We start from the raw sequence: 12,734 nt of genomic DNA on the forward strand, positions 1-12,734 counted from the left end.
GATTTGAGATTAGGTTCTTACCTCAACAATCTTCTTTCTTGATAGGAGTCCTGACTAATGGGTTCTTTCCAATCACGAGGATTGCAGAAGGCATCATCTATATTTTTCAGCTCTGCTTCCTTGTGTCACTGGACAGTGCCCCATGTCCTCCGTTTGAACCAAAGCAGTTGATCACTCCTTAAAGAGGAGAAATAACAAGAAGGGCATGGGGAACTTCTCAACCAAATCAATTATTTTCTGCTCTGTAATAAAGACAATTAAACAGCATGAAACTCAATACAAACAAAGATGAACCTAAATACACCACTTACCTGCATGTAACCAGCACTAATGTTTATTCAGTTGTTATAGTTCTTCCATGGACTTTGCCATAGTGATTGTCACATCACATATTATATTTGTTTGACAGGTGAAAACAATTATCTTCATACTAAACTTGGCTGCCCTAAAGCAAGCATTTGGAGACACAAATCCCTGTCTGACTCCTGAGGACATCTGGAACCCCTGAACCTCTGTTTAAAGCGCTGAGCAGAGGAGTCCACCATTGCATAGCAAGAACATCTGTAGTTACACTAGGAACCACGACTTGACCCTTCTGGAGTACATGGTCTACTGTCTGGCAATGATTTTGGATGACGATCCGTGTCACTGGTCACGAGAGTGTCCAGCTCCTCCCCAAAAAGTATTTGTCCTTTAAAAAGGAGCCTGCTCAGAGTAGCTTTTGGCGCATAAACCCCCACATATCTGATCCAGAGCATGCTTTGGCCTGAGACAGAATAAGCACTTTGCTCATGTCCCTAAACACATCATATAGAACATCTGCAACATAGTCCACTCCCTATAGCAACACTTGGGGGTATGAACTCTCATCTGTAGATGGAGCCCAGTGCAGCAGCTTATGGCAGGCATAATTCAAGGGTGCCAGAAGGGATTTTTGACCCAACCAATGAGCATCCTAAAACTTCAAGACCCTAGAGGGACGAGGGGGAGGGGGCTAAGTCTAATGGTCTGCCTTTCCCCCCATATGCCCTATGGTGCATGGATGCTCCTCAACCGAACATCCAGCACAAAGCTGGCATGGAATGGGTAGAAAGGCCTGGGGAGTCCATAAAACTTGATTATTAACAAACTTGAGGTGTTTTGAGGCAGTGTTTTGGTGCCTAAAACCGCCAAGGGACAGCAAAAGGCAAAGTCAGAAAATTCAGAAGATAGGATTTTGGAGGTGAAGGACCGTTTTGGGGAGCCCCAGATACCTTTAAAACTGCACTTTGAGGATGCCCTTTATATTTCCCATAGACAGTAATGCACTGTACTCTCAGAGCAGAAAGGTGCTGCCTGCATCAGCTCTCACTGCAGCTGGAACATGGGAAAGATTTCTGCCTCACACAAGCCTGAAATTCCTCAAGGGGCTTATCTCTTCGGGCTGCCTTTTACATAGACCTCATGGGTCTGGAACCCTCAACCCCACTAGCTCCTTACACATCCAGTACCCGTTACAGTCCTCTGCTGTCCTTAAGTTACTGCAAGCTGGCCAGGCAGGTACCCTAAAGAGTTGCCTCCTTGGCTACAGTCCTCTGGATCAGAGACTGTATCTTCTCCCAGGCAGAGCTATCCCAGGATCGTTGGCAACCTCTTGTAGCACCAGGAAGCCTCAAAATCAGATAAAAAAAATCTGTAAATAATAAAACAGATGCAGAGCAGAAAAAAAGACACCTTCTCAACTCACTTCCAGAAGGAAAAACTGAGGAGATGGGGCACTGTCAAGTGACAAAAGAAAGCAGCATTGAAAAATGTTGCTGATGCCTCCTGCAATCTTTGCCGGTGAATGAAAAGAACCTATTAGTCGGGACTCCTTTCCCTCTTGCACTGGAAAACCACTTTAGGGTTAGAAACTCAACCATGAAAATTTGTGCAAAATATCTGTGCGCGCTAGGTTTGTCACATATTCTCAAAGCTAATCTCCATATGAAAATGGAAACTCCTGGCCACTTAAACCATGCTGAGTGTGCCAGCCACTAAAATTCAGGGGCACTTAAGCAGGCAGTGTTGCTGAATATCAGCTCTGACCGCCATGACGCTGCCCGCTTAGTGCTGAGGCAGTTTGGGTGCAGACGGTACTTAACTGGTTAGCAGTGATATTCACTCCACTAACAAGTTCAGTAAGGGCCAGATCCTTCCCAAGTACATATGATGCTTTGAGTTGTATGTGCATCTAAAGCGCTGAGCAGAGGAGTCCACTGGTGCATAACAAGAACATCTGTAGTTATACCCAATTTGTGCACACAACTTAATTGATTAGGATTACCAGAATTTTGTCTGAAGAAACCCGGAAGCATGCCCCGCCCCATTCCACCCCTAGCCCCATTCTGCCTCTAGCCCCACCCCCACAAAGCCTCATCTTTGGTTTTCGACCTCCTTGCCGCGTCTGGAGGTTTTCCGAGCATGCACAGATGCGTGCGACGTCATCCACACATGCTCAGAGGCCCTCCAGATGCAGCCGGGAGATCGGGGCTTTGCAAAACCCGGACAGACTACCAGGTTTTGGAAAGTTTGTTGGGGCACCCAGACAATCCTCTAAAAAAAGGACATGTCCGGGTTTTCCCAGAAGCTTGGTAACTCTATAATTGATAAACAAGCCAATCAATGCTGATAATTGGCCACTAACAAGGGGGCACTTGGAGAAATTGAAAAAGGACAGGTTTAGAACAAATGCTAGGAGGTTCTTTTTTCACTCAGAGGGTGGTGGACACATGGAACGCGCTCCCGGAGGCTGTGATAGGCCAGAGCACGCTACAGGGGTTCAAGGAGGGTCTAGATAGGTTCCTAAAATAAAAGGGGATTGAGGGGTACAGATAGAAGTAGAGGTAGGTTATAGGATTAGACAGAAACCACTTCACAGGTCATGGACCTGATGGGCCGCCGCAGGAGCGGACCGCTGGGTGCGATGGACCTCTGTTCTGACCCAGTGGAGGCAACTTCTTATGTTCTTATGTAATTAGAATTTACGCATACAACTTTCTTTGTGGATTCTTTAAAGTGGTGTGCAAAGACTCTAGTGTGTGGATTTCAAAAAGGGGTGTGACCAGTGGAGGAAATGGGCAGGTTATGGGTGTTCCTACAAGTTAGGTGCACTGTTTTAGAATACGACTGATCTGTGCATGACTTAGGCGCAAGCATTTAGGACTAGTTTTCATTGACATAAATACCTGTGCCTAAATGTTCGTTTCACGGACAGGCACTATGTGTGATTCTAAAAACCATGCCAATTTTTTTAGGTGTCGTATGTAGAATTTGGGCCTAAGTGCATAAAGTTAGGCTGTCCTAACTTTATCTGCCAAGCTAACAGGGCACCATTCTGAATCTCAACCAATGCACAGTTAATTTTTGGGTGACTACACTGACTCGGACAATGCCAGAGACCAGACATGGCCAAACACTGATTACTTTAGCCTGCAGTTGACAGCGGCTTAAAAACCATGGCAGGCTGAATATTGATGTGTGGTGTGCTTTTGTCTCTATCTCTGCGAGACATTGCTCTTTAATGTCACTATAGGCGCCAGTAGTTTTGAACTTTAAGCGGACTTTTACCCACTTGCATTGCACAAGGCTTTTTCTCATCCATAATAATAAAAGGCTAAGCGCGCATGCGCTGTTGAAAATCCATGAGTCCTGGTGGCGTGAGCTGTGCTGTGCCAGTGCTCATGGCGCCTGCGCTAGCCCGTGTGCCAGCGACTCCTCCCTCCCACTGCCGGTCCTCTTCAAAGCGGCCTGCTGAGGTTCGCCAGCCACTGTAGCAAACCTTGCAGGCCGCTCTAGCAAATCCAGGGAGGCGAAGGCGGGACGGAGGCTGCAATCGGCAGCGGCTGCTGCTACTCCTCCAGCCGCCTAGCTCCTCTCCGCCGGCCCCGGCTGGCAGCCCCCTCTGCCCAGTCCTCTCTGCTCCGGTGGCCTGCGCAGGAGAAAGAGCGGATGAAGCAGGGAAACTGTGCTAAGGGAAACAAGGGGGTTGACGGGATGGGAAGGGGAAAGGGAGGGGAAGGAAGCCGAGGAATCTCTAGCACCTGTTAATGTAACGGGCTTAAAGACTAGTAGTGAAATATTATAAGAGGAGGTATTTTATGCTAATGACTTAAATGTACCCCGGTTAGCCTCCACTTATTTACAACCTGAGATATTGATTTGGTGGAGGGGGGATCTGAGGCTTTTTCCTACCTCAAGATAATTTTCAGAGAAGAAGCGCTTTTGAAGTGCTGGTTGTGGTTTGTCAGTTTTTGGTTGTTGAATCTGGCGCCAATAAATATTTTCCTTACGGCTCCATTGGTTTTTCATGATAGGGGGTTACTGTACTGTAAACTAGGTCGAGAGTGTAGTTTGATAATGAGGCTGAATTTTGGGCCATCTATTCTATGTTGTTTAATTAAAAAGCTCAGAAATGTGAAAAATAAGATTTTGGAATAAAGACGTCTGTGAACAATTTGCAATCATGACCAATACAAAAGACCAGATTTTCCAGAAAACACCAAGATGATGGACAAATAATATATAAAAATTAAAGTTCGTGATCATTTTTAAGTACCTTCTTACTTCTCATTTATAATCTTAATGTATATTTTCTTCAAACCACTTAGAACCTAACGGTTGTAGCGGTATATAAGAAATAAATTACATTACATTACATTACATTTTTACCTCTATGGCAGTCAACATGAAGTCATATATTCCTCCCTCATTTTTAGGGTCCATGAGATCCCTAATCAGGTGGATTTCTGCCCCGAGGCGCTGTATTCTATGAAGCAAACATAGGAATGTGTTTTAAAGCTGAATTGCATGGCTCACAGTGATTAAAGAGTTATCGGAATAGTTTCTCGAGAGGGGGTTTGACAAGAGAAACCACTCCTCCTCGAAGGTATTTCCAGGGAAAAGAAAAGCGATGCTCAAATGTAAATGTATTTGTACAGCAGGATCCTTTTGAGTATCGCTTTTCCTTCCATCATCTTCTGTCATTTACAAGTGTGACTTTGTTTTTTTTTTAATAAATGTGTGTGATCATCTGGATATCATAGTTGTCTCCCCACATTTCTTGTGGCTTCCTTATGGAATGCTGTGGGATACGCTTTGGTTTCTGTTCTGTAAGGCCTGTAGTGACTTGATCACGTTTGAAAAACCCAGCTGGGTTATTCGCTCCATGCTCTGAGGCTTTTTTACCCCTTAAGAACATTACTATGGGGTCCGTTTACGAAGGCGCGCTAGCCGATTTAGCGCGCGCTAAACGCTAATGCGACCATTATAGTCTATGGACGCGTTACCGTGTGCTAAATTGGCTAGCACGCCTTAGTAAAAGGCCCCCTTTATTATTATATGTTTCTATAACAACATAGACTGATAGTATTAATATTATAAAAATTAGGAGTAGACATCTCAGTAGTACATATTCCACTGTGGGATTTTTTTTTAGTTTAGAGTAATGTTCGACCACATGGTCAGATAATTTCGTAGATTTATCTGTAATGAAGTCAACCACATGTTTCTATTGTTATAAGTGTGCATATATATATATATAAAAACAACTTTCCTTACATTTTCTATTTATTTCATTTTTCTCTCATTTCTGGCATTTTAACCCAGGCTATACCCATGCAACAAGAATCATTTAAATTGTGCTACAACGATTTAGCACGCAGAGAAACAAAATGACCTCTTATTCTTATGCCGTTTGGGATGATTAATGATGTTAATGAAATGAGAAATTCTGCTACGGTTTCTCCACTGTTTGAAACCTACCGCACATCATTACCTTGCTCGTGATACAACATACACCAGTAGAGGAAGCAGGTCATCCATCGGCAGTTTATATTCCTTCTCCATCACCCGGGACACGGTGGTCTCAATTTCTTCATGGGTCTTTAGCAGAATTCCCAGTTTCTCTCGTGGATCCACTGTGGTTCTGCCAAAGTAAGAGAAAAAAAAAACAGATGGCCATCAATGGGTAAAGATATCAAATGGAACCTTTAGTATGCACTGGCAAAAAGATATAAAACAAGGCGTTGCTAAAATAATACTAATACTACTAACAATAAAACACACTTTTTATTCATACTTTCCATCACACAGAGGATCTAGAATCAGAAAATAATAGTAAATATTGAACTAAGGCCAGTAGTGGGCAGACTTGCATGGTCTATGTCTGTATATGGCCTTTTGGTTGAGGATGGGCTAGAGAGGGCCTCAATGGCTGGGAAGGTGTAGATGGGCTGGAGTGAGATTTGACGGAGACTTCAGCAGTTGGAACCCAAACACAGTACTAGGTAGAGCTTTGGATTCTTGCCCAGAAATAGCTAAGAAGAAAAAAAATTTAAATTTAAAAAATTTAAATTGAATCAGGTTGGGCAGACTGGATGGACCATTCGGGTCTTTATCTGCCATCATCTACTATGTTATGTTACTATGTATCAGCACTAGTATTTGCAATGCATAGGATTTCACAATAAATAGGTGAACAACAAGTGAGTCTATAGAAAAACATTAGGTGGGAATTCTATAAATGACGCTTAAAAAAAAGGTGCTAAGCAGTATTCTATAAAGGGCTCTACAGGATTAGCGCTCTTTAAGGTTCCCGCGCCTTAATCTGAGCATCAGTATTTACGCCAGCTCATGGTATTTCGGCATGTAAGTGACATTCTATAAAACTGTGTGCAAATTTTCAGAAAGCCTCTGATCCACCCATGCCCTTGACCACACTCGAGTTAAGCGCTATGGGATTTAGACGCACAGTAACCAGGAAGTGACATTAAAAAGGAGAGCTGAAGCCGGCACGAGCAACAGGAAGGAGATGCTGCTTGCCGCCAGTGAAGATTTGAAGAGGAGGTTGGGCGGGGAGAAGGAAAGGTACCAGCGCCCCCGACAAGTCAGCACGTGCAGCGGTTCACCCCCTTCCCCCTCCCCGTTTGTCAAGGCCAATTAATTCATGCTTAATGGCTTGTTAACTAATTTAATTGCAAGAGCATCTCAAATCTGCACCAAAATTTCAGCACCACTTATAGAATTTGGGGTATATTTTATTTAATTAAAAGTGTCACAGACCAGTAATCCAGACTCTTGTGAACTGTACACCTCTCCGACTGGTTCATCATAAAGCAGAATACATATATTAAACAAAATATAATGCACAATCAAATAGACTAATGGTGATGTTATCAACAATGCCTGTAACATTAACAGGCTTACAAAAACAAAAAAAGGGGAACCAAAAAAGATCTGCAGAAATAATCAGCCAGGAGCAACCAAAACAAAACTGCAGACTGTGTACAAGATGCAGGCAAATTTTAATATGACAAGAACACAATATATAAAACCCTTTTACCAATAAAGGGACCCGTCAAAATCTCAATAAACTTGAAACGAGTGCCCGTGAGATTGTGGGAGGGTTAAATACTCAAAACTTAGAAGTTTTTGCTACGCCAGCTTTCTGGTATCTTTACATACAGTGGCGTACCTAGCATATGTAACATCCGGGGCCCATCATTTTTTGGCACCCCCCCCCCATCTGTACGAAAAACGTGATTTTTAGTAACAAGCCACACGTCACACATGAGTACCTAGGAAAAGGCAGCATCTTACATATTGCAGTGAACAGTACATCAATACACCCATTGTAAAACTAAACAAGCCAGACCAGCACAGATCAATCCTACACCGTCAATCCTAACAGAAAACCATGTCTTTCGAACACACAGAACACAGAAAACACCTTCGCCTAGTAAGGAATATGTAATCACAAACTAACCCCTCCCTCTTTTACAAAACTGTAGTGTGGATTTTAGCTACGGAGGTAACAGCTCTGATGCTCATAAAATTCTGAGCATCAGAGCTGCTACCACCAAGGCTGGTGCTAAAAACGCTTCACAGTTTTGTAAAAGGGGGGATAAAATAAAAATACATAGACAAAGGTTAAATTGAACCAGCAAGAAGCTGGACTCTGCATACAATGCTTCACAGAAACAGTGACACATGTCTCCTAAAGCAATAAATAAATAGAAATTTTTTTCTACCTTTGTCTTCTGTGGTTTCTCCTTTCCTCATCTTCTTGTAACTCTCTTCCTTCCATCCACTGTCTGCCGTCTCTCTTCCCCTATATGGCATCTTCTCTCCTTCTATGCCCCTTCCAGAAACTGTATGCCTCCCCCTTCCATCTCTCCTTTCACCCCATTGGTCTGGCATCTCTCTCCTCGCCTTCCCTCTCCCACACCTCTCCTCATAGTCTGGTATCTCCCCTTCCCTGATTCTCTGGCATCTCTCTCCTTTCCTTTTCTTCCATCTTTCGCTCCCCCTCCATGCTCTCACATCTCCCCCTTCCTTTTCCCTTAGACTGGCATACCTTCCTCCTACGCTCCAAGCCCTGGCATCTCCTTTAATTCCCTCCCTCATCTTCCTTCTCCCTCCAGCTGGGTACCGCAACCCTCTTCCCTGCAGCTCTGCACTTCCCCACAATTGCCATGCTTCGGTTCCTCTTCTTCCTTCCTTCCTCCCCCCCCCCCCGCGGGACCCTGCGGCACCATCAACTCTTACTCCCTCTAATGTCGGCCCTGCAGCTCCAGACTTCCTCGCACCTTCTCCCCTCCCCCTTTGGATCGCTATTATTTTAAATGTTATAGCCGCGGAGCTGTATCCATCAGTGGAGATGTCTAACCTCGGCCTGCCCCGGAACTCTTACTGCAGCAGCCGCCCGTCTAGGCAGGAACAGGAAGTCACTGTTGCAGTAAGAGTTCCGGGGCAGGCCGAGGTTAGACATCTCCACTGATGGATACAGCTCCGCGGCTATAATAAAATAATAGCGATCCAAAGGGGGAGGGGAGAAGGTGCGAGGAAGTCTGGAGCTGCAGGGCCGACATTAGAGGGAGTAAGAGTTGATGGTGCCGCAGGGTCCCGCGGGGGGGAGAGGAAGGAAGGAAGAAGAGGAACCGAAGCATGGCAATTGTGGGGAAGTGCAATCCCCCCAATGCGTCCCCTTACCTTACCTCCCCTTACCTTTGCGACGCGTGTGTGCGCTGTGAAGAGAAACTTGTGCGCTGCGATGTAATATTTTGTGCGCCAGCGCAGGCCAGCGCAGCTTAGCGGGAACACTGGGTCACCCGACACGGTCCGTGTTTCGGACAAACCTTCGTCAGGGGTCCATGGTAAAAAAGGGGGGCTAAAAAATGCCACAAAAAATGCTGTTGGCTTTTTTGGCAAACTTGATACACACAGACATCCCGTCGAGATTCTTCATTTTTTTGTGGCATTTTTTAGTCCCCCCTTTTTTACCATGGACCCCTGACGAAGGTTTGTCCGAAACACGGACCGTGTCGGGTCCCTTTATTGGTAAAAGGGTTTTATATATTGTGTTCTTGTCATATTAAAATTTGCCTGCATCTTGTACACAGTCTGCAGTTACATTAACAGGCTTACACAGCACTGTACAAAGACCAAAGGCAAACAGCAGCAAACCATCAGGTGTAATTATGCACAATTTATTGAATGAAGACTCAACATGGTCACATTTTACCCTAAGGTAAAACATGGTCTTTGTTCAATTAATTATGCATAATTACACCTGATGGTTTGCTGCTGTTTGCTGTAAAGGGAATGGAACTCTTCTCATATGAGGACAGACTAACGAGGTTAGGGCTCTTCAGCTTGGAAAAGAGACGGGAGATATGATTGGAGTCTACATAACGGGTACAAGTGGATCGATTTTTCACTCCGCCAAAAATTACAAAGACTAGGGGACACTCGATGAAGTTACAGGGAAATACTCTTAAAACCAATAGGAGGAAATTTTTTTTTTCACTCAGAGAATAGTTAAGTTCTGGAACACATTGCCAGAAGATGTGGTAAGAATGGTTAACATAGCTGGCTTTAAAAAAAAAAAAAAAAGTTTGTACAAGTTCCTGGAGGAAAAGTCCTTAGTCTGCTATAGAGATAGGTATGGAGGAAGCCACTGCTTGCCCTGGATCGGTAGCATGGACTGTTGCTACTCTTTGGGTTTTTGCCAGGTTCTTGTGACCTGGATTGGCCACCATAAAGACAGGCTATTGGGCTAGATTGGACCATTGGTCTGACCCAATAAGGCTATCCTTATGTTCTTAGGCAGATTAACGCCTCATTGTGTGTGCTTGCATTAGAGAAAATTCATCACCGTTCCCGTCCCCGCGGATAACCGCGGGAAATAATCCCATGTCATTTTCTAGTGTCTATTTCAACCTCAGTCCTTCTACACCAGCATTCTTCAAAGCAAAGCTTGCGGGTCAGTGGTTGTGGCCATTCATACTCTGATTCTTATGTGAGCCAAGGATAATGAAGCCATTGTGACATCACTGATGTGATTGGCTCTTAGGCACTGGTGGAATGAGGCATTATGACATCACAATATCTGCTCTGGATACCAGAGACTGTCATTCTGTAGTGTCTGTTTCAACCTCAGTCCTTCTACACCAGCATTCTTCAAAGCAAAGCTTGCAGGTCAGTGGTTGTGGCCATTCATACTCTGATTCTTATGTGAGCCAAGGATAATGAAGCCATTGTGACATCACTGATGTGATTGGCTCTTAGGCACTGGTGGAATGAGGCATTATGACATCACAATATCTGCTCTGGATACCAGAGACTGTCATTCTTTAGTGTCTATCTCAACTTCAGTCCTTCTACACCAGCATTCTTCAAAGCAAAGCTTGCGGGTCAGTGGTTGTGGCCATTCATACTCTGATTCCTCCCTCTCTCCTTAAAGAATGACATGAAGATGGTTTCCCGCGGTTATCCGCGGGGACGGGAACAGTGATTCTCAAGCTTGCATAGAGCAAGGGCTACAGTTAAAATGCCCCACATTAGCATGCAATAACGCCATTAATAAATGTTCTTAATAAACAAACTTCACTATATCCAAGAGAAGGAATGTGGAGTACAGAGAACCCGGTCTAATATCTATCTATATAAAATATCTCCATTTAGTAGTTGTAAAATTATTCAATTTTACAACTGTCGAACAGAGATACTTAGAACACATATTAAAAAAATAAGCCCCACTGCATAAAATGGAATCTGCAAGTACATAACCCACATTAGTGTGATTTAATGCATGCTAACAAACTTTAGTATCTCTAATCTAATCTAATCTAATCTAAACCTTAAGTTTATATACCGCATCATCTCCATGAGTATGGAGCTCGACACAGTTTACAAGAACTTAAAATAGTAGGTAGAGAAGAAGAAAAAGGATTACATGAACTTATGTGAAGAAGGGGGGAGAAAAAAAAGGGGGGGGGGAAGGATAGAGTTACAATTTGCTGAAAAGCCAGGTTTTCAGTTGTTTGCGGAATAACTGAAGGGAGCTCAGGTTCCGCAACGGGGAGGTGAGGTCGTTCCAAAGACCTGTGATTTTGAAGAGAAGGGATTTTCCCAGTTTGCCTGCAAAGTGGATGCCGCGTAGGGAGGGGAAGGCTAGTTTATACCTTTGGGCAGTTCTGGAGGAGTCGGGACTGGAGGAGTTGAAAGACAGTGGGATAAGAGGAGGGAGGATGCCATGAATGACCCAAGTTTGGTGTTAGACAGTACAAAGAAGGCACAGCCGGTGCAAGCTCCTGAAAGCTTTGCTTCAATGATGCTGATCAACTTCTCCAAGTTGGTCCATGGTAGTTCTTTGCACCCCCCCTAAAAAAAAAAAAAAAAAAATAGCCCCGACAAGAGACATGCAAGTGACAATACATACCCCTTGAAACTTAGGGCTCCTTTTACGAAGGTGCACTATTGTTTTTAGCGCACGCACTGGATTAGCGCGCGGCTAGCTGAAAAACTACCGCCTGCTCAAGAGGCGGCGGTAGCGGCTAGCGCACACGCGGCATTTTAGCGCACTCTATTCCACGCGTTAAGGCCCCAATGCGCCTTCGTAAAAGGAGCCCTTACAGTCTAGTCAAGGAAGATGGATAAGACACATAGTCAAAAATCTCTTAGACGTTTTTGGATGACAGTTTTTGCTGAATTAGTTTGCTACATAAGTGCATTTATTTTGTCCTTTTATTGAGTGGACAACTTGAGAACTCCCGATGCAGGCTCTATAACCAAAACATGGTCCATGTCGGGCGCATTTTCTTGTTCCACTTCCCATTTTCATCGTTAAAATTTTTAGTTTGAAGGTGTGGTCTTCTCTGCGCCTTCAGTTTTCCTCATGGAATTCTTTTCCATCCCTCTATGTTTGGGGAACTACTGGGGTTGAAGCAGCTGAGACTGGTGGCATAGTTGTGTTGGGAGGTAGTAGGCAATTGCAAAGGATCAGTTCCTGAACTGCTAGGTTTCACTGTATCTAATTTCTATGCTACAGAAGCTGGAACCACTTCTGCCATAGAAATGGGCTGGCAACCTCAGTGTGAGGATCAGGGAAGGGAGAAAAACTCCAGCACTTCACACTAAAAGGCAAAGGTACAATACCTCTTCCTGCACACCATCACTGGTATCCTCATGTGTGCAGAAATCAAAATCATTAATAAGTGCCAAACCGCAATCAGGTAATGATAACACTCAGTGTGGAAAAAAAGCAAAAAGCACTCAAAGAACCCTCCCCAGCCAACTCCCCCAGACAAAATGTAACAAAAGGCCACAGCCGACTTATCTTCAAACAGTCATGTTGGTACTAGCTGTATACAAGATGATGGGTTCAACCAAGCCAATTAATATCCCTTCATCAGTAACCCAAATGGAGACAAACG

At 44.2% G+C, this 12,734-nt stretch overlaps 2 protein-coding genes across 2 annotated transcripts in view; one reads left to right on the forward strand and one right to left on the reverse strand.

Moving 5' to 3' along the window:
• JMJD4 (jumonji domain containing 4) overlaps positions 1-598 on the forward strand; it is a 33,884-nt gene extending 33,286 nt beyond the window's left edge. Inside the window, exon 6 of the mRNA XM_033931836.1 lies at positions 410-598. Within this exon, the coding sequence (XP_033787727.1) occupies positions 410-508 (99 nt within the window). The 3' untranslated portion in view covers positions 509-598. The remainder of the gene's footprint in view (positions 1-409) is intronic.
• Positions 1-12,734, reverse strand: part of ALS2CL (ALS2 C-terminal like) — a 199,293-nt gene that overhangs the window by 1,428 nt on the left and 185,131 nt on the right. Inside the window, exons 25-26 of the mRNA XM_033931834.1 lie at positions 5,795-5,944; positions 4,690-4,786 (exon numbers count right to left, since the gene is read on the reverse strand). Coding sequence (XP_033787725.1) covers positions 4,690-4,786; positions 5,795-5,944 — 247 coding nt within the window. The remainder of the gene's footprint in view (positions 1-4,689; positions 4,787-5,794; positions 5,945-12,734) is intronic.

Source organism: Geotrypetes seraphini, chromosome 2 (genome assembly GCF_902459505.1).
Source record: "Geotrypetes seraphini chromosome 2, aGeoSer1.1, whole genome shotgun sequence".
NCBI classification, from domain to species: domain Eukaryota; kingdom Metazoa; phylum Chordata; class Amphibia; order Gymnophiona; family Dermophiidae; genus Geotrypetes; species Geotrypetes seraphini.